Source organism: Gymnoscopelus microlampas, assembly GCF_963454915.1.
Source record: "Gymnoscopelus microlampas genome assembly, chromosome: 15".
Classification (NCBI taxonomy): domain Eukaryota; kingdom Metazoa; phylum Chordata; class Actinopteri; order Myctophiformes; family Myctophidae; genus Gymnoscopelus; species Gymnoscopelus microlampas.
Window position 1 is genome coordinate 47,748,241 of NC_139952.1, and position 18,366 is coordinate 47,766,606.

The following is an 18,366-nucleotide window of genomic DNA, read 5'->3' on the forward strand; positions in this document are numbered from 1 at the left end:
CACAGTCACCATTTTAACAGACAACACAGAGAACTGAACAGCATGGACACGGTGTATTAAAGCATAAAGATTAATATAGGGTAAGTGTTTTAATCACTTTACTAGAACTAATGTCTCTAGTCTGGTATTATATAGTTGATGGTGTTTATACAATGACTCTGTCATAAACGTACAAACAATGAAGTATTACTTCTTTTCTTTTTCTGGTATTTTTGGGGTCTTTGTGGCCTTTATGTATAGTTTTTAGTAGAGACAGACAGACAGACAGACAGACAGACAGACAGACAGGAAACATTGAGAGAGAGACATGCTAAATTGGAGCCTAGGTGGCCGGGCCGCTGCACCAGCCGTCCGGGCCGAAGCATTGCTTCTTAATGATTCTTCTGCCTAAACATACTGTATGTCATGACATAGTATGAGCCAATGGAGGAAGGGGATCAACGTCATGTGATTCTCTTGTTTGACCCTGCAAACAAAGGTGCTTATTGGTCAAAAACCCAGATGTTTGTCTCAAAGAATTACCCCTCCCTCGCCTATCGCTCTCATTCTGACTTTCTCTCCCTCTGGCAGTAACCCCCCCCCTCTCTCTCTCTCTCTCTTTCTCTCTCTCTCTCTCTCTCTCTCTCTCTCTCTCTCTCTCTCTCTCTCTCTCTCTCTCTCTCTCTCTCTCTCTCTCTCTCTCTCTCTCTCTCTCTCTCTCTCTCTCTCTCTCTCTCTCTGACACAGGGTGAGTCACTCAGAGTCTCCACAGCAGTTTATTGTAAACCATGTGACCACAGAGGAAGTTGGTCGTTTGCTGCTTTGTGTTCCTCTCTCTCTTTGACAGTGTTGGACAAGTTACTTTAAAAAAAGTAACTAGTTACTAAATTATAAAAGTAAAACGTGTGTGTGTGTGTGTGTGTGTGTGTGTGTGTGTGTGTGTGTGTCTGTGTGTCTGTGTGTGTGTGTGTGTGTGTGTGTGTGTGTGTGTGTGTGTGTGTGTGTGTGTGTGTTGCATGCGTGTGAGAGCAAGTTGTTTTTTGTTCCCTGAAGAAAAGAGGGGAGATGTCATGTCATCATACGGTGGTGAATGTGTCTGTGGTAGACATGTGTGTGTGTATTTTCCCCGGAAGGCAAGACCCGCCCAGCTCTGTCCCTGATTGGCTTACCCTGAAATTATACCCTACGTTAACCAATCATCACTCCTCTCTGTCATTCTACTGTGTGACATGCTGCTTTGGCTCATGTTGCTGTGAGAGTACATCGCCTGTAGGTTAGATCAGTGGTTTCCTAACCTATGGGCCCACATTATGTTGGGGGTCCCCAGTTGAGTAGCTTAATGTGTAACATTGTTTTCTCTCTCAACAGTAAACAAACCAACATACAGTATAAGTGTAAACAGGGTATCTGCACATTTATAAAGTGACAATCTAATGACTTTTTAATACGAATTTGGCCAAATTATCAAATATTCCGATTCGTATATTTGTATATTCCGTAAGAAAGAGGCAAACATTGGCAAACGTTGTGAACATAGCAGATCTACAAGCTCACAACGCCTCACAGTGCGAGTCGTTGTGAGCTTGTAGATCTGCTATTTTCACGATATTTATCTGTGGAACAGAGTCAAACTAAATTGAATACCTACAATTCCAAGTGATTGTCAGGGTGGGGGGTCCCCAGTTCAAATATGATTATTTGACTATAGTGTGACGTGAAGATTATTGCAGGTTAAGAGATTTTAAACAATACACTGTAGCAATAATCTCTCTAGTCTGGTGTTAAGAGTGTTAACCACTTGAACACCACACACCCTATTCTGGGGGGAACGTGTGGCGTTGGGACGCATTGTGAGCTTGTAGATCGGCTATTTTTGGCAAAGAGATTTGGTGTAGAGGGAAAAAAGTACAGAGCCAGGTGTGTTTTACTAAGAATAGAGGGGTGAAGGGGTTAATGTTGTTGAAGTGTTTTATACATTATACTAGAACCACTTGGTATATAATATGTAAAAGTTTGTCTGAATCTGAATGATAAAGTATTATAAACACAACCTGTACTGTTGATATAGGAAGTATGTCTTCAAATCACTGTTTAGTTCTGCCTGGAATATAGACGGAGACAGTGATAGAAAGATCAGGCTTGAACTCGTCTGTCTGCGTGCGTGCAAACGCGTGTGTGTGTGTGTGTGTGTGCGTGCGTGAAGCCAGTGTGTGTGTGTGCAACTGTGCATGTCTTTAAGTGGCGCATGTGTTCCACTTCCTCGTGTTTGTGTTGAATTAGTGTAACTGGTTGCATGTTTGTGTTGCAATCAGCTGCAGCTGTTGAGGCCGTGCTCGAACGGACACACAAACACACGGTTAAATGTAGGAGTGGTTGGCATCACTCAGAAGTTGTGCCAGTGGGAGAAGACAGTCAACATTATTTTAAAAAATAGCAGATCTACAAGCTCACAACGAGTCACAATATGATGCCTTGTGAGCTTGTGGATCTGCTATCCTACTATAATTCTAGTAACCTCTGTCCGTCTGTAGTGGTGAGTGAGTGAGTGAGTGAGTAGGTGAAGCTACCCGGTTCTCCTCAGTGGCTGGACCAATTGCATTACATTACATTACATTACAGTCATTTAGCAGACGCTTTTATCCAAAGCGACTTACAATAAGTGTATTCAACATAGGTAGGGAACGAAAACTACTAATCACCAGAAGCTTTAAGTACATTTCCTGCAAAAACAAGCAACCAAGAGTATACCTAGCGCTAAGGTAAAAGTGCAATATATCAGCTACCTACTTTCTTAAACAGATGAGACAAAAATGGCAAAATCAAATGGGCGCGAGCTAAAACAAATAAGTGTATCGACTAAACAAGATCCAATAAAACAATACAAAAATAAAACAAGAGTTCGCACAACTAGTTAACAACAAGTAGGCCAGGCAAAGAGGAAGGATAGTGTTGCCTGAAGAGGTGGGTTTTCAGCCTGCGGCGAAAGATGGGCAGTTGCTCTGATTTTGCACACAGCCATTGACCATTACCATCTGAACTTAACTGTGAAGCCCCTTTTTCAATTTCATCAAATCTCAGCTTCTTATTAGCGTTTTTGTGTCAAACACTGTCGCCAGGGTTACGGGGTTGCCCAAATATGGGACGAATTGCCTCCCGGGTTGCCAGATCATGTGCGCATATCCCCCCACGGATGCGCTGCGCCGACCGGGTATGGTCTAGTTTTAAAAAAGTTGTTAGAAGTAACTCGTTGTAATTAGAATCACATCACAGTTTTTACAAGTGTAAAGCAGTCACCTCCACAGCTGACAGTAAGTCGTGTGTGTGTGTGTGTGTGGGTGTGGGTGTGGGTGTGTGTGTGTGTGTGTGTGTGCTATTTTATTTTAAAACCGTGAAAATGTGTGCAAATCTTTGAATATATATGTTTTTTTAAAGTGAACATGTTTTACTCAAATCTTTGCTTCTGGGGGATTCTACAAATGTCTAAATCCCAACAGTTTTTCTTTTTTTCAACTTATGTTGCTATAATATCAGTTGTTCTCAAACTTCTTCATGTCAAGGACCCCACAATGATATGTAGACTATTTGGCCGCGAACCTCTATCTCAAAATATTTTGTCCCAGGGACCCCCATGCAAAAGCAAAGATTTGAGTTAAAAATGTATATATATTCAAAGATTTTCACAAATGTTCCAAGATTAAAAAAAAAAAAAAGCAGATCTACAAGCTCATAGCATGGCACTCGTTGCCGCGCTAAGAGCTTGTATATCTGCTATTTTTGAATAGCCAAAGAAATCTAAAATGACAGAGATGCGTTCCCGGTCTTAATGGGTTAATAATGAAATCTTATATATGTAATATGCAAATAAATGGATCTTCTAACAATGAGTTTTTACTGCAGACAGTTGTCTCTGTAGCTGCCAGTAGCTCTGTGCACTGGGCTCTGAAGCACCAGTACTGCTGTTATATCCATCTTTAGGAAACATAGAACAAGAGCAAAGATTCCTGCATTCACTATAGTTTATATTCAGTGACTTTATCACCTGCCTTTGTATTGATATAAGCTAATGACATGATTCTCTGCCCTTTTACTGTTTCAGTCTGGCTTTTGTGAGACTGTAGCACAATATAAAGATAAATGCATCAATCTGATGCACATTGAAAGGAAATAGATCTACAATATGAAGGCAAGCACATTTCATTGAAATGAATAGGCTGCCATTTCCCACGTCTCATCCAGTTCTTCTAATCCATAAGGGATTTAATCTGATAACTTTTTACAGCTTTGTTCATTTATTTTCCATCCACCTCACATTAGTGTGATTTTGCTTTGTATGTTATCACAAACAAGTATTAGAGTGTGTGTGTGTGTGTGTGTGTGTGTGTGTGTGTGTGTGTGTGTGTGTGTGTGTGTGTGTGTGTGTGTGTGCGTGCGTGCGTGCGTGCGTGCGTGCGTGCGTGCGTGCGTGCGTGCGTGCGTGCGTGCGTGCGTGCGTGCGTGTGTGTGTGTGATTTGTGACTTCACGTTAAACCTTAAAGGGTCTACACCATGAATTTTAACTTTTTCTTCATTTTTGTGTGTTTTTGGTCTCCCCCACCTCTCTTCTGTTCCAACAAATACCCGACTTCGAGCATGCAGGCTTTCATAGGCTATCTGTGGTTTTTATGTAAATTGGTCTGAAAACAGTCCGTCAGATTTGTTCCCCCACCCTACGTCACGTCTGGGAACAATTCCTCCCGTTTTTCAGTTCTAACCAAAAAAAAAAAATCAAAAAAAATAAATAAATAAAAAAAAAAAAATCATTTTTTTTTTTTTTCTTTTTTTTTTTTTTTACTTTTTCCACACAGAACCAGGACATAACATGCATACAAACTGGCTCAATAGCGCCCCGTGCCAAACAGGACAATGTGGTATTGCAGGTGAAAGTGCTTTATAAGCCAGAGAGAAGTTAGTTGGAATGAGTATATCTGAGGCTTGATTTAGGTTCAAACCTTTTGAAAAAACGTTTGAGGGACATAAACAATATGATATCAAATATTATTATTATTTTTTAAATTCATGGTGTAGCTCCTTTAAAGATTAATATAGGGTAAGTGTATCTCTCTCTCTCTCTCTCTCTCTCTCTCTCTCTCTCTCTCACACATCATATCAACACCAACATGTATCAGACAGATCCTGTTAAAGGCCGAATTAACCGTTTGTGGTTTCCTGGTGCGCTTGGGGCTGAAAATGTTTGCCCCCCCAGGCTTGGTGGGGGGTGATAACGGGGGGTGATGGGGTGCTGCTGTAAATGTTCTCTTCCTCAGCGGGGTGCTGGGTGCTGGGTGCTGGGTGCTGGGTGCTGGGTGCTGCAGACACAGTAAGGTGTTTCTCCTAACCGTCCGGACATGATTTCCACTGTTACTTACATTACTCAAGACGTTTGGTCTCCTTGACATTTTAGCTATGATGATACACCAGTGTGTGTGTCGGGATTTTTCATAAAAAGCAGATCTACAAGCTCATAGCTCATATGAGCGTGTAGATCTGCTATTTTTGAAAAATTATGAACATATGTGCAAATGTTTGAATTTATATATTTTCAAAGCAAACATTTTCAACTCACATTTTTACTTCTGGGGGGTCCCTGGAACAACATATTTTGAGATGGGGGTCTGTGGCCAAATACATTTTGGGGGTTGTTGACATGACAAGGTTTGAGCAGCACTGATGTACTGTAGAAACATACGTTTTTCACAAAACTGTTTGTAGAATCAGCTTCAGGTCTGAATGGGTTTTAAGATGAACCTGAGAGCATAGAGAGCCTCGTGAAAAGAGTTAAATTAATAAGGGTAATAATAATAACTAGACGCGTCGCAATTCCGGGGAAATTGCAGAGTGTGGTTGCGCCGACGCGGTCGGGACTCCAGTAATACGCCGGGAGGAATACCGTCGGAGACTGCGCCAATTACATCGTCACGTCACTCCTGAGATCGCCTGCGTTTCATTTTTAGAGGATTGATCCCCCAAAAATCATGTTTTTGCATCAAACGGTTACATTTCGAGCATTCGTGGCGCCCCCTATGGATCAAAGTAGAAATGCTTTTGGGGATTGGTTTAGTATACCACCCTCGACATGTGATTCAAATTTGGGATTGACCGGACGTTTCGTTCGTGATTTATGGCATTTTTGGTCAAACGGGCCCCTCCCGCTAACTTTGGAAGCCATTTACGGACGGACGGTACGGACTATCAAAATTCCGCTTGGATAGGTTTATCGCATGGGTCCATAGATCACGTGTACCGATTTGTGTGAGATTTGGAAAAAAATGTAAGGAAAAGGAGCAAAAAGTGTGTTTTGAAGAAAATTCAAAATGGCGGAAAATCTATCCTGACGCAAATGGGCGTGGCCTATATGGGAAGATGCGTCGTGACCCAAGGAATCCAGGGAAAAAGAAATTTTGATTTTACGACCTACGGTTCAAGAGTTATAGGCCAAAAGGTAAAGGGGGCTGTTATAGCGCCACCATGTGGCCGACTGGTGTGATTATTTTCTTAATAATTTTTCAAAAAACTATTAACCTCCCCTCCAAGTTTTGTAACTGTAGCCCTTACGGTTTCCGAGAAAAAAATACTTGAATGGGAGTTTTTGCAATTCCCATTAAAGTGGATGGGGAAATTTAATGCAGAAATAAATCAATATCAAAAAATCTATCCTGACGCAAATGGGCGTGGCCTATATGGGGAGATGCGTAGTGACCCAAGGAATCCAGGTGAAAAGAAATTTTGATTTTCGGACCTACGGTTCAAGAGTTACAGGCCAAAACGTAAAGGGGGCTGTTATAGCGCCACCATGAGGCCGAATGGTGTGATATTTTTTTCATTAATTTCGGACAATATTATGAATTTTCCCTCCAAATCTGGTAACTCTAGCTCTTACGGTTTCTGAGAAAAAAATACTTGAATTTGAGTTTTTTCACTTTTCCATTAAAGTGGATGGGTGAATTTAATGCACTAATAAATCAATATCAATTAAACTATTTAACCAATCTCTTAGCAAAATACAAGCGCACGATTCCCGATTTAGATGGTCATTTTGATATATGGCACAACATTAGGGGATAAAAACTGTGGGAGGAGATGCGGTTCGAAATATTGTTTATCTTGAAGTGGAAGAAAGTGTATAGAGTACTATAGTCTGGTTGCCCTGTTAGGGCAACCACACTAATAATAATAATAATAATATAATGATAAGGAATAAGTTATGAGTCTCCACAGCAGTTTACTGTAAATCATGTGATGTGAGCACAGAGTCCTTGCTGCTTTCAATTCCTGTCTGTCTGTATGTAAGTCTTTCTGTCTGTCTGTCTGTCTGTCTGTCTGTCTGTCTGTCTGTCTGTGACTCTTGAGTGACACCATTGTGCAGTTGAGTCCAAATAGAGCTTCATGTACATAGTGGACATGGTGCATGACTCTGCTTTCAAGTATATATCACAGATGTTTCATTAAATATGACATGTTCCTATTTTGCACGTATTAAGTACCAGGTATTATGACTTAACTTAAAACCTGGAGTCGTGGCCAATATTGTATCACTATTTTAGTGGCCAAACAGCATTGGCCACGCCTCCATGTGTTCAGTTAAGTCATAGACCTGGTACTTAAGACACGCAAAATAGGACCATCAATGTCCCAGTGTTGGAACCCTTCCAGTTGAAATACAGCCTCAGAGCAGTAGTGTTGTTGAACAGTTTTTAAGCCACCAAGCTAACAGTAGCCTACAAGCTGCTGTCAGAGCAGTAGTGTTGTTGAACAGTTTTTAAGCTAACAAGCTAATGGTAGCCTGCATGCTGCTGTCAGAACAGTAGTGTTGTTGAACAGTGTTTAAGCTAACAAGCTAACGGTAGCCTACATGCTGCTGTTAGAGCAGTAGTGTTGTTGAGCAGTGTTTAAATTAACAAGCTAACGCTGTTTTTGGAGTGCTTGTGTCATTATTTTACTTCATAAGGAGGTGCATGGTATACCAGTAAGGAGAAAGTGGCATTGGAACTGTGTGTGTGTGTGTGTGTGTGTGTGTGTGTGTGTGTGTGTGTGTGCGTGCGTGCGTGCGTGCGTGTTTAAACAATCATAGCAGTTAGTTAACTGCATTGACCTGGTATTCCTGTTCATTGCTGGTTAGATGAATACAATAAAAAGCAGCATTAGTGTGAGTGTTCAGGACTAGAGACCAGGACCACATTTTGATTGAATACTTTATTTAGAAGTTTGCAGAAAAAAAGCACACCCCCTGCCAGGGTTATTTCTGGCAGGGGGTGGCAAAAAAAAAATCCAAAATTACATTCACATACTATATCTTTCATCCCTTACCTTTGTACCCTAAGTACAATGGTCTAATTCTAACACAGATTTCAAGGTGTCATCTCGTTTTTTCCTTTTCTTTTCAGCAAGATCAATACACTACACATACACAAAACAAAAACTGGCCACTTAACCCTCAACGAAAGACCTTAAAGAAAAGAAAACTGGAGGAAAATACAATTCAGACTGCATAAGAATAATAAAGATGCAAATAAAAGAGGGGGGGAGGCTATTGGTGAAAGTGCATTTGACATTTACTCTGTCTAGGAACTCTAGGCTGCTGAGCCGGATTTTAATATTTCAATTAATGGTAGAGGTTGTGGGGGTGAATGGGTGAGGGGAGGGTGATGACAAGATCAGATTTCCCTTTGGCTGTCCCCGTACACGCTCTCATCAATGTAGGCAATGTAGAGGAAAAAGTAATCTTCTTGGTGTTCCTGGTACAACAGTCCCATGGTAGCGGAGGTGGGTGGAATGACGTTGTTTACAAAGAAGAACAGAGCATCCTCAGCTCGTGTTTTTTATAACTTTAAAAAATTCAACTTTAAAAAAATCAAAAATTCAAATTCAACACCATGTTTCGCTTTGTAAACGGAAATCTCTCTTACTTTCTCCACCTCGCCACAGACCTCGCTAAATCCCTTCTGATCGCGTGTTCAACTGTTTGTAGACACACAGGGTAGTTGTGTGAGTGGCCCAGAGAAGAAATTTTCAATTGGCGACATTCCATTTTGCAGTAGTAGCAGTTTCAAAACAGCGTCGCTAAACAGCATTCCATGGCGGAGAAATGCAAAGCCAAGAAAATACCGTTTTAGGGCGGGACCTAAACAGCCTAAAATCCGGGTGTGCTACAATGAAATGTGTCACTGCGAGAGATGAAGGAACGTGAGATCTTGTTTAAAAAAAAATATTTTTCAAAATTACGTTTTTTACGTCCTAGGTAGGTATGGTAATTGGAAAAAAGTATGTTTTTCACGGCCTAGGCAGGGAATGAGTTGTTAAAGTACAGTTTAAATGCAAGGTCAACTCAATTAAAAAAGAGAAAGAAAGGCAATGGCTTGTTTCAATTGGGGTCCTTTCGTACTCAATTCATAGTGACATATAAATTGATAGATAGATATACACTACTATGCAGAACCTCATATAAACAGTTTAGAAAAGAAAAATCACACCCAGTGTGAAGTGAGCGGTGTTATTTAGAAACAACAGTGGTCATCAAAGTGATGGAAGCTCACAAAAAAAAAATATTTTTGGAGGGGAGGGGAAAGGAACTGGTTGGAATAACGTGTTCCTTCCACGCGCTACGTCTAACCAGGGAACCTCCCCCCTGTCGGGTGATAAGAAGCGGCCTGCTTGCTCCTCATGCATTGAAGGAGGCATGAGCTTCAGCTTGGGCTCTCCCTAGGCTGGCAGAGGGAGAGTAACGCCCAGGATTACATAGGCAATTGGCACTGGGTGAATAAATATGGGTTACAAAATCGTGGGATAAAAATTATAAAAAAAAAAAAAAAAAGTGCGTTCACCATGCGTCTCGCTTGCCAATCACAGTACCGAGCAAAGGGTGTGAATAGAGTCAGCCAATCACAGTACAGCGAAAGACACATTTTCACGACGGTCCCAAACCCACTTCGCGGCTACACTGCGCTCAAAAATAAGAAATATGTACAAATACAGTAAGACGTGTGTGTGTGTGGGGGGGGGGGGGATCACCTGCTGATTGACAGGAAACCAGAGGAACATCATGTATATTAGCAGTAGGTGTGGTGTAGGAACAGTCGGAGAGTAAAGCATAGTGCACAGTCTGTGCACGTGACTGTGTATGTAGCTGTGCTGGCACGTGCACACAGACATTAGAGTGTGCACGTGTCTGTCTGTAAAAACTTTCCTCTCTCTCCAGACCATGAATGTAGCTTTTACTATGGTGAAAGAAATGTTAAATGCATGGAACCAAATCCATTTGGTTCCATTTGTACACTGTCACACACTGAGTTATGGGGGTCCTTAAAATTAAAACGTTTGAGGACCACAGTGCTACACTAAATGGAACATAACCTTCATTAGAATCATCGGTAACACCTGTGAAGGAAGTAAGGAAGAGGCCCAATTTCTTTTTAATATGGCTGCTGTGCATAGAGCCCATTGATCTCAGTGTAGAAATCAATGCTGTGCACCGCATCTCAAGAAAAATACTTGATTATACTTAGTTGAGAGTGGTGTGTTGCACACCGAAAATAGCCGATTCACAAGCTCACAACGCATCGTACTGCGACGCGTTATGAGCTTGTAGATTGGCTATTTTTGCCAAAAAAGTACCCTTTTAGAAGTGTTAGCCCTTGCCCCTCTATCATTCTCTGCACTTCCTTGTATAGCTGTGTGTGTGTGTGTGTGTGTGTGCGTGTGTGTGTGTGTGTGTGTGTGTGTGTGTGTGTGTGTGTGTGTGTGTGTGTGTGTGTGTGTGTGTGTGTGTGTGTGTGTGTGTGTGTGTGTGTGTGTGTGTGGTAAAATGCATTAATCTGTGGGGCTATTTGCCCTTGTTTAAGGAGAATTAAAGAGTCCAGGCATTCCTTCTCCTCAGTTGATTTTATTAAGGAGAGAAGATAATTACGTGTGTGTGTGTGTGTGTGTGTGTGTGTGTGTGTGTGTGTGTGTGTGTGTGTGTGTGTGTGTGTGTGCGCGCGCGCGCGCATGCACATTGTGTATATGAAGCAAACATTTACTGTTTTCTGGTCTATTTTCACTGTAATCTTGACAGGTTTAATAAAGACCAAAGATGAGTCATGGTGAGGAGAGAGAGGAGGAGGGAACTGACAAACAGCTCATCCACAGACCAGAGCCTCCATCTGTGTTGATGAAGAGTGACTGGTCTAAAGATGAACCTCCTGACTTCAGTAATGAACCTGGACTTCCACACACAGAGTAAGTCAATCCTCCTATACAATATATAACACTAACACAACAACGTGATCTCATGCTAAGTTACATGAATTACAAAAACAAGACATACATCCAATAATGTTGATCCTAAGTTACTATGTGTGCAGTTTGTGAATGAAGTGGTACAAATCACAGAGTGGTGTTCAATGGTGATGCTGCATTACACAAACTGGCTGCGCGTGTGCATGTGCAACAAGCTATGTAAAATATATATAGTTACTTAGTACTATACTTAGTTATTGTACTGTATATTTAGTCAAATGTTATGGTTTGTATTATTTTATTGCTATTTTATTCGGTTTTCTTGTTGCTGCAATGTTGTGAGAGGAAACTAAAAGATGTTACCCTTTTAGAAGTAAAATTGAATATAACAATGAAAAGAGCAAATTTCCTATCCTAAATTGTCTTGCCGGCCTTGAATGACTGAGAGCAAACTGGGAGATGTAAGATTGGATCTTTGAACCGCTCTCACTAGAGGATAATCATGCCTGACATTTGCTCTGGTTCAAGACTGAAGGAACAGAATGCCCCCTGTGGATCTCAACGCAAATTCAAGAAGTAGACATAGGATCTATTAACGTTATATCCTCCCTGGTCAAGGTTTATCGTGTGTGTGTGTGTGTGTGTGTGTGTGTGTGTGTGTGTGTGTGTGTGTGTGTGTGTCCGCACGCGCGGACACAAAGTATGGCAATTCTCCTATACGATATACACAACACTATAACATAACGACGTGATCTCATATGCTAAGTTACATATGATCTAATAATGTTATATCATCCCTGTCCAATGTTTATCCACATATTGTAAGTTACTATGTGCGCAGTTTGTGAATGAAGTTGTACAAATCACAATGTGGTGTTAGTGGTGATGCTAGATCATGCTGCATTCACGATTTTGGGAATTATTTAGTAAAATAGGCCACTCCCGCAAACTTTGGAAGGCAATCATGGCTAATCGAAATTTGGAATTGAATATACAAATTACCAACACACAACGCACGCACGCACACTATTTGTGACAACTGACAGGTGTCTATTCTTTCTCTGACAGCAGGTGGGTAATTGTATCAGTTCCATCTTGTTCACAATTTCCAATTCACACACAGCTGTTCCTCCCCCAACAAGCCGGTCGTGGCCGACACAAATTCAACATCTGCTCACACAATGACGGGCTCTTTCACAGTTTGTGATGCAAAAGACAAACATGTGCTCGCTCTCTGGGCTTAGAGCGTCCAGAAGCAATTAACCTGGACCTCCACACACAAAGTATGTCAATCCTCCTATACTATATAATATATTCTTTATGATTCCAGAAGTCTTCACCACAGACCAGAGTCTCCAACACCCAGCTGTGTGTCTATGAAGAGTGACAGGTCTAAAGGATTGGTTGGTAACTTCAGTAATGAACCTGGACCTCCACACACAAAGTATGTGAATCCTCCTATACAATATAGACAACACTTGCACTGTATTTATTGTCAAACATTACTGTTTATTGTTACTAATATATTTTTTTTATGATTCCAGAAGTCTTCACCACAGACCAGAGTCTCCAACACCCAGCTGTATGTCTTTGAAGAGTGACAGGTCTAAAGGATTGGTTGGTAACTTCAGTAATGAACCTGGACCTCCAGACACAAAGTATGTAAATCCTCCTATATAATATACACAACAGTAGAATAACATAGTTATGCAATCATTTGGCCAACGTCATTATTTTGTTAATTAATGGTTATTAAGGCTAAGATATTGCAAAAAAATAAAATAAAAAAATATTGGTATTTGCTCTTTATTTGTTATTATTTTGTTGTGAGCTTGTAGATCGTCTATTTCCAAATAGCCGATGCATATAGTCTAATAGTCACTTAAATCTTTGGGCTCGTTTTCATTGACCTGGTTGCTTATTTCTCTCTCAAAAATCTGGCAACCGTGTCATTGTTTAGACCACCGAAGAAGAAAATGCGGAAGCGATCCTCCTTTCCAAGCCCCGTGAAAAATACACATTATTATGTTGCGAAAACATAAAGTCATTACAGCACCATAACATGGTTAATAAATTCTATTTTGGGATGTACAATACATGAAAATTACGGGAGTAATAACGCGACTTGCGTTGATAACTAACCGAGAGCGGACATTACTGGGTTTGGCTAAAAACAGTGTGTTTAGTAACGTCAAACAAGCTAATTATTAGCCAAATTCGGCTAGCGCTCGGAGGACTCCACTTCACATTAACTCATGTATAACTCATTAATTGATAACATCTGAGATTTTTGGTGTTTGCAAAAAGACTGCTTTCCATAAGCTTGTAAAAGTTTACCCTCCTTCGGTCTAGGGTGGTCATAGCTGAATGGGTAGAGAGTCCCCCTGGGAAACTTAAAGAAGAGTTCACCCAAAAAATGATTTATTTTCTATCAATTGCACACCCCATGAAGCCTTGAATACATGGATATATTTTGTTTTTTGTCGCAATAATTTGATGCCCGGGTGTAGGAGACACAAAGATTCTACTTTGTGTCTCCTACCGGATACATTAGCCGGTAGATAGTGATAACTGCCATTAAGCTACAAGATTGGAAGGGTTATCATACCAAAATATAAACTAGAGACATGAAGGATAGGGTGACCACCCGTCCCGAAATTCGCGGGACAGTCCCGAAATTGGACCCTCTCTCCCGCGTCCCGCACAAGCAGAGCAATGTCCCGAAAATCAAAGATATGAAAAAAAACAAAAAACGATTTTGTTTTCGATAATAAATCGGTAAAATCAGGCAAAAATAAGAATTAAATAACATAACCCTAACCTAACCCTAATCTTAACCCTAAAACCGAAATAAAGAAACCAAAAACGAACCCAATCCGGCCAGAACCGTGCAAAAAAAATTCGGGAGGTCCTCATGCACGCGCGTGCAGTCCCGCGATGTCCCGCGGAACGGGTACGTCTGTCCCTCAATGGGTCTGTTTGAAGGTGGTCACCCTAATGTAGGAAGACAAAAATACAAAAACTTTACGGTCACCTTAGGTGGTACCAAAATATGGCTTGGCCCCTGGACTAGTATGTATATCCTCCCTTTATACCTTTCTGAACTTTTGGAGCTTTATGCCCCAGACAGAGCACTAAGGTCTACCAACAAGTTGCTCCTGGTGGTTGTTATTTTGATAGCATGTTATTTAAACAAATGCTTGGTTGTTTACTGATATCCTATAGTTCGCATTTACAGATTATTATTTTGTAGAGGTGTAACGATATAGTAACTGCATCAAAAAATCGCTTTGAATTTTCAACAATCTACTATATCGATATGCAAACAGCTAAATAATATAACGGCTATATATTTTTGATAGTATATTGTTTAGAGTTTAAACCTTAGCCTGATGCTAGGTTCTAATAATAATAAGGGTAATAATAATAATAATGGATTTTATTTATCCGAATTGTAAAAAATCTCAAAGTGCTACCCAGGAAACCGGTGCGGTAGTTCCTGGGTAAACAGGAAACCGGTGCGGTAGTTCCTGGCCAAACAGGAAACCAGTGCATTTCCGCTTCCGTTTTCCGGCTACATGACGTCATTTTCGCGGGAAAGTCCCCCCCCCCCCCCCCCCCCGACACCGTTCAATAGAAAATATATAAATAAAAGGCTTTCGGGGGTTAAATTCATGGAGTGGGTGTTGTGAAACTTTTGCCACTCACAAAAGATATACAATTTAATTTTAGTTTTATTGAAAAAGTTACCTAGCATTACTTTAAGGCTTTCATGATCTAAGATGGTTCTGTTTCCTGATGTCTTGCATGTAGCATCATGAGCTGTGATTGGTCTACTTTTGAGGAGACAGAAAGCCTGTTCTGAAGCCACAGTGTAAACAATGATTACTAGTACTATCGGCAACACATTGTTTTTAATTTAAATTATAATTGTAGAAACATTTGATTATGTTTGTTTCATTTGGCCAAATGTAAAATAGCAATATTTTTCTACAAGAACAAAGTTGGTGTAACTAAGAATGTTGCAGGGAATACATAAATAAGATTGTAAAATATGATCCAACTTTGATGCTATTCGTGAGTAGTATATCAAAAGTATAAGTATTTCAAAAATATACTTATGAGGGGACTACGGCAGCTAGGACATATATACTGTACAGAATACCCTTTTCTGTAGCCACACAATGAATATTACTAGTAATATATCAACTCAAATAATAATGTCATAAACATGTATGATTCCAGAAGTCTTCACCACAGACCAGAGTCTCCAACACCCAGCTGTTTATCAATGAAGAGTGACCGGTCTAAGGATTTCCATGTGAACTTCAGTAATGAACCTGGACCTTCAAACACAAAGTAAGTTAGTTAGTCCAACGAAAATTAAGTATTTTGCTTAGTTTTAGTCAGCAAAAATGGTTTAGTTTTGGTCAATGATAACTCTTTTAGTCTACTTTTATTCCATGACAACTTGACGTTTTGATTTTACCACACTGATCCCAGTACAGCCCAACACTAAAGACCTGGTTATAGAACCAATGTCCAGTTCTGTGTGCGTGTGTGCGCGTGTGCGTGTGCGTGTGCACGTGCGCGTGCATGCGTGCGTGTGTACACGCCGCTGCCCGCAAAGCAGCAGATGTTTGTAAACGGAGCGCTGCGCATCACAGGAAACATGACAAGAATATAATAATAATATAAAATATTTCGTCTCGTCTTTTTTCGTTTACTAAAATGAAGACAGATTTTAGCCCAGTCTTTATTTTGTTGACTCCATTTTTGTCTCATCTTTATTCATCAACAGAATTGCATAATGATTTAGTCCCAGTTATTGTTTATTCACGTGGGTTTTTGTCTCGTCTGGTCTAGTTTTCGTCCTTTGAAAAATAAGTGTTGACGAACATATTTCATCATAGTTTTCGTTAACGAAATCAACACTGCTCCCCACCCATGTGGGCAGGGTGGCGCAATCGGTAGCGCTGTCGCCTCACAGCTAGAGGGTCCTGGTTCTGCTGTGGGCGCTGGGGGCGTGTTCTCTCCTCCGTGTCATCAGTGCCCATACCCTAGGTGGGGTTGGTAGTATACAACAGCAGTGACAACAAACACTGTGTGGAGAAGAAATAATTGGCATAATGACTAAATTGGGGAGAAAAAAGTGATTAAAATTTAAAAAATACAGTCTGTCAGTCAGTTGGCTTTCACTTCATTTCAGTTGCAGTGTGTGTAGTTTCTGAACTAAAACCTCAATAATCACAAATTGGTGTTTAATGGTGAAGTCACTTTGTACATACTGACTGCTTGTGCACATGAGTGTGATAATGTCTGGTTCATTTGGCTAAATGGAAATAGCTATATTTACAATACTCCATTAGGAGTAAAAAATGTTCTACAAGACTAAAGTTGGTGTAACCCAGATATTTGCAGGAAATAAATACATGAAGGATTGTCATCTGTGACCCAACTTTAATGCTGTTCATGAGTTTCACTTTAACATCAAGAGGTATTTCAGTATTTCAAAAGTCTGCTTTAACCATTTTCTGCAGCCACACTGTAAATTATTACTAGGAATGTCTGAGCAGCAAACTGTATTTCAAGTGAAAATATAGCTGCAAGCAGCGATAATACGGGGCCAGGAGAGAGAAAGAGAAATGATAATTCCTTTAACAGGTCAGTTCATGAAAGTCCTTGCGGTCTTGTTTCCAATGAGGGCCTGTGAGCAATTAGGGGTTAAGAGTCTTGCTCAGGGACAAATTTCATTTAATTGACACGAGAGAGAGAGAGAGAGAGAGAGAGAGAGAGAGAGAGAGAGAGAGAGAGAGAGAGAGAGAGAGAGAGAGAGAGAGAGAGAGAGAGAGAGAGAGAGAGAGAGAGAGAGAGAGAGAGAGAGAGAGAGAGAGAGAGAGAGAGAGAGAGAGAGAGAGAGAGAGAGAGAGAGAGAGAGAGAGAGAGAGAGAGAGAGAGAGATGGAAACGGAATAGATTGAAGAGACAGAGACATGGAAACGGAATAGATTGAAGATAGAAACGGAATAGATTGAAGAAAAAGAGAGAGCCATGGAAACGGAATAGATTGAGTCATGTTTTTTTTTTCATGAACCGGCAACCTTGCGATCGTGAGGCACTCTTAGGTAGCTGCAACACTACCTATAGTGCTATAGCTTTGTCCAGGCTGATATTGTCTGTTGAGGATCACAAACTCTTGCCTTCTGTCATGACCCAAGCCCCTGTTTCACTAACACAAAGATCACTCGTTCACAAACCATTTACCAATGAAGAAATTGTACATCTCCTCAGAACCAAAACTAGTGAAAGTAGCCGATCTACAAGCTCACAAACCATTAAAAGTTGTCAGATTGTACATCGGCTATTTTCACAATGAAGTATGTTATACATTGAAAAAACATACTCTCATTGCTATCTGAAAAGTTGTGAGATTGTAGATCAGCTATTTTCACAATGAAGTATGTAACACTCAATTAAGTATTTCATGTTATCTTTAGCAATTGCAAATGTATTCATTGATAGTCATGTTGTGTGAAATGCAACTTAGATGAAGTCTGCACCAAGTGAGGCTTGAACCTGTGACCTTGAGGTTGTGAGACATACACTTAAGCGGGACGCTATTGGACCAACAGACAAACCTCTGAAAAAAGAGATCACACTGATCATACAGTTTCACGCAAATAGCTGAAAAATCCTGGGTTTAAGTGTTTTTCAAACTGCTCAAGATTGCGGACAATCTAAGGGCGGTGCTCACTGGTCAACGTGATAGATGTGTTCCTCATTAGTCAAGGCACATGTGTAAGCAGGTCTAATGGCTGTCGGCCAAACGAGGCATGACTTTTGCCTGTTTAAAGTTTCCATTTTCAAAAAATTGCTATAGCGCCCCCGTTTGACCAATTGGAGTAAGATTGGTTTCAGTGATATTTGGAATGGCCCTTTACATTTCTGCAAAGTTTCAAAGAATGGTAAGTCTGCATGTATGTGTTAGGGGCAGATGAATAATTGTCATAAAACTGCAATATTCATTGGCTCATTAAAGCTTCATTTTTTCACTTATGGAAAATATTTTGCAAACGTTTTTTGGCATAGGTCCAAAGTTCATGTGTAAAAGGTTTTGTGCAGATTACTCAAAAATCCC

The 18,366-nt window shown here is 40.5% G+C and overlaps 1 protein-coding gene across 1 annotated transcript in view; it reads left to right on the forward strand.

Annotated features, from left to right (window-relative positions):
• Positions 1-18,366, forward strand: part of LOC311062402 (uncharacterized protein) — a 700,443-nt gene that overhangs the window by 97,454 nt on the left and 584,623 nt on the right. Inside the window, exons 21-22 of the mRNA XM_084081416.1 lie at positions 12,774-12,887; positions 15,475-15,588. Of these exons, the coding sequence (XP_083937542.1) occupies positions 12,774-12,887; positions 15,475-15,588 (228 nt within the window). The remainder of the gene's footprint in view (positions 1-12,773; positions 12,888-15,474; positions 15,589-18,366) is intronic.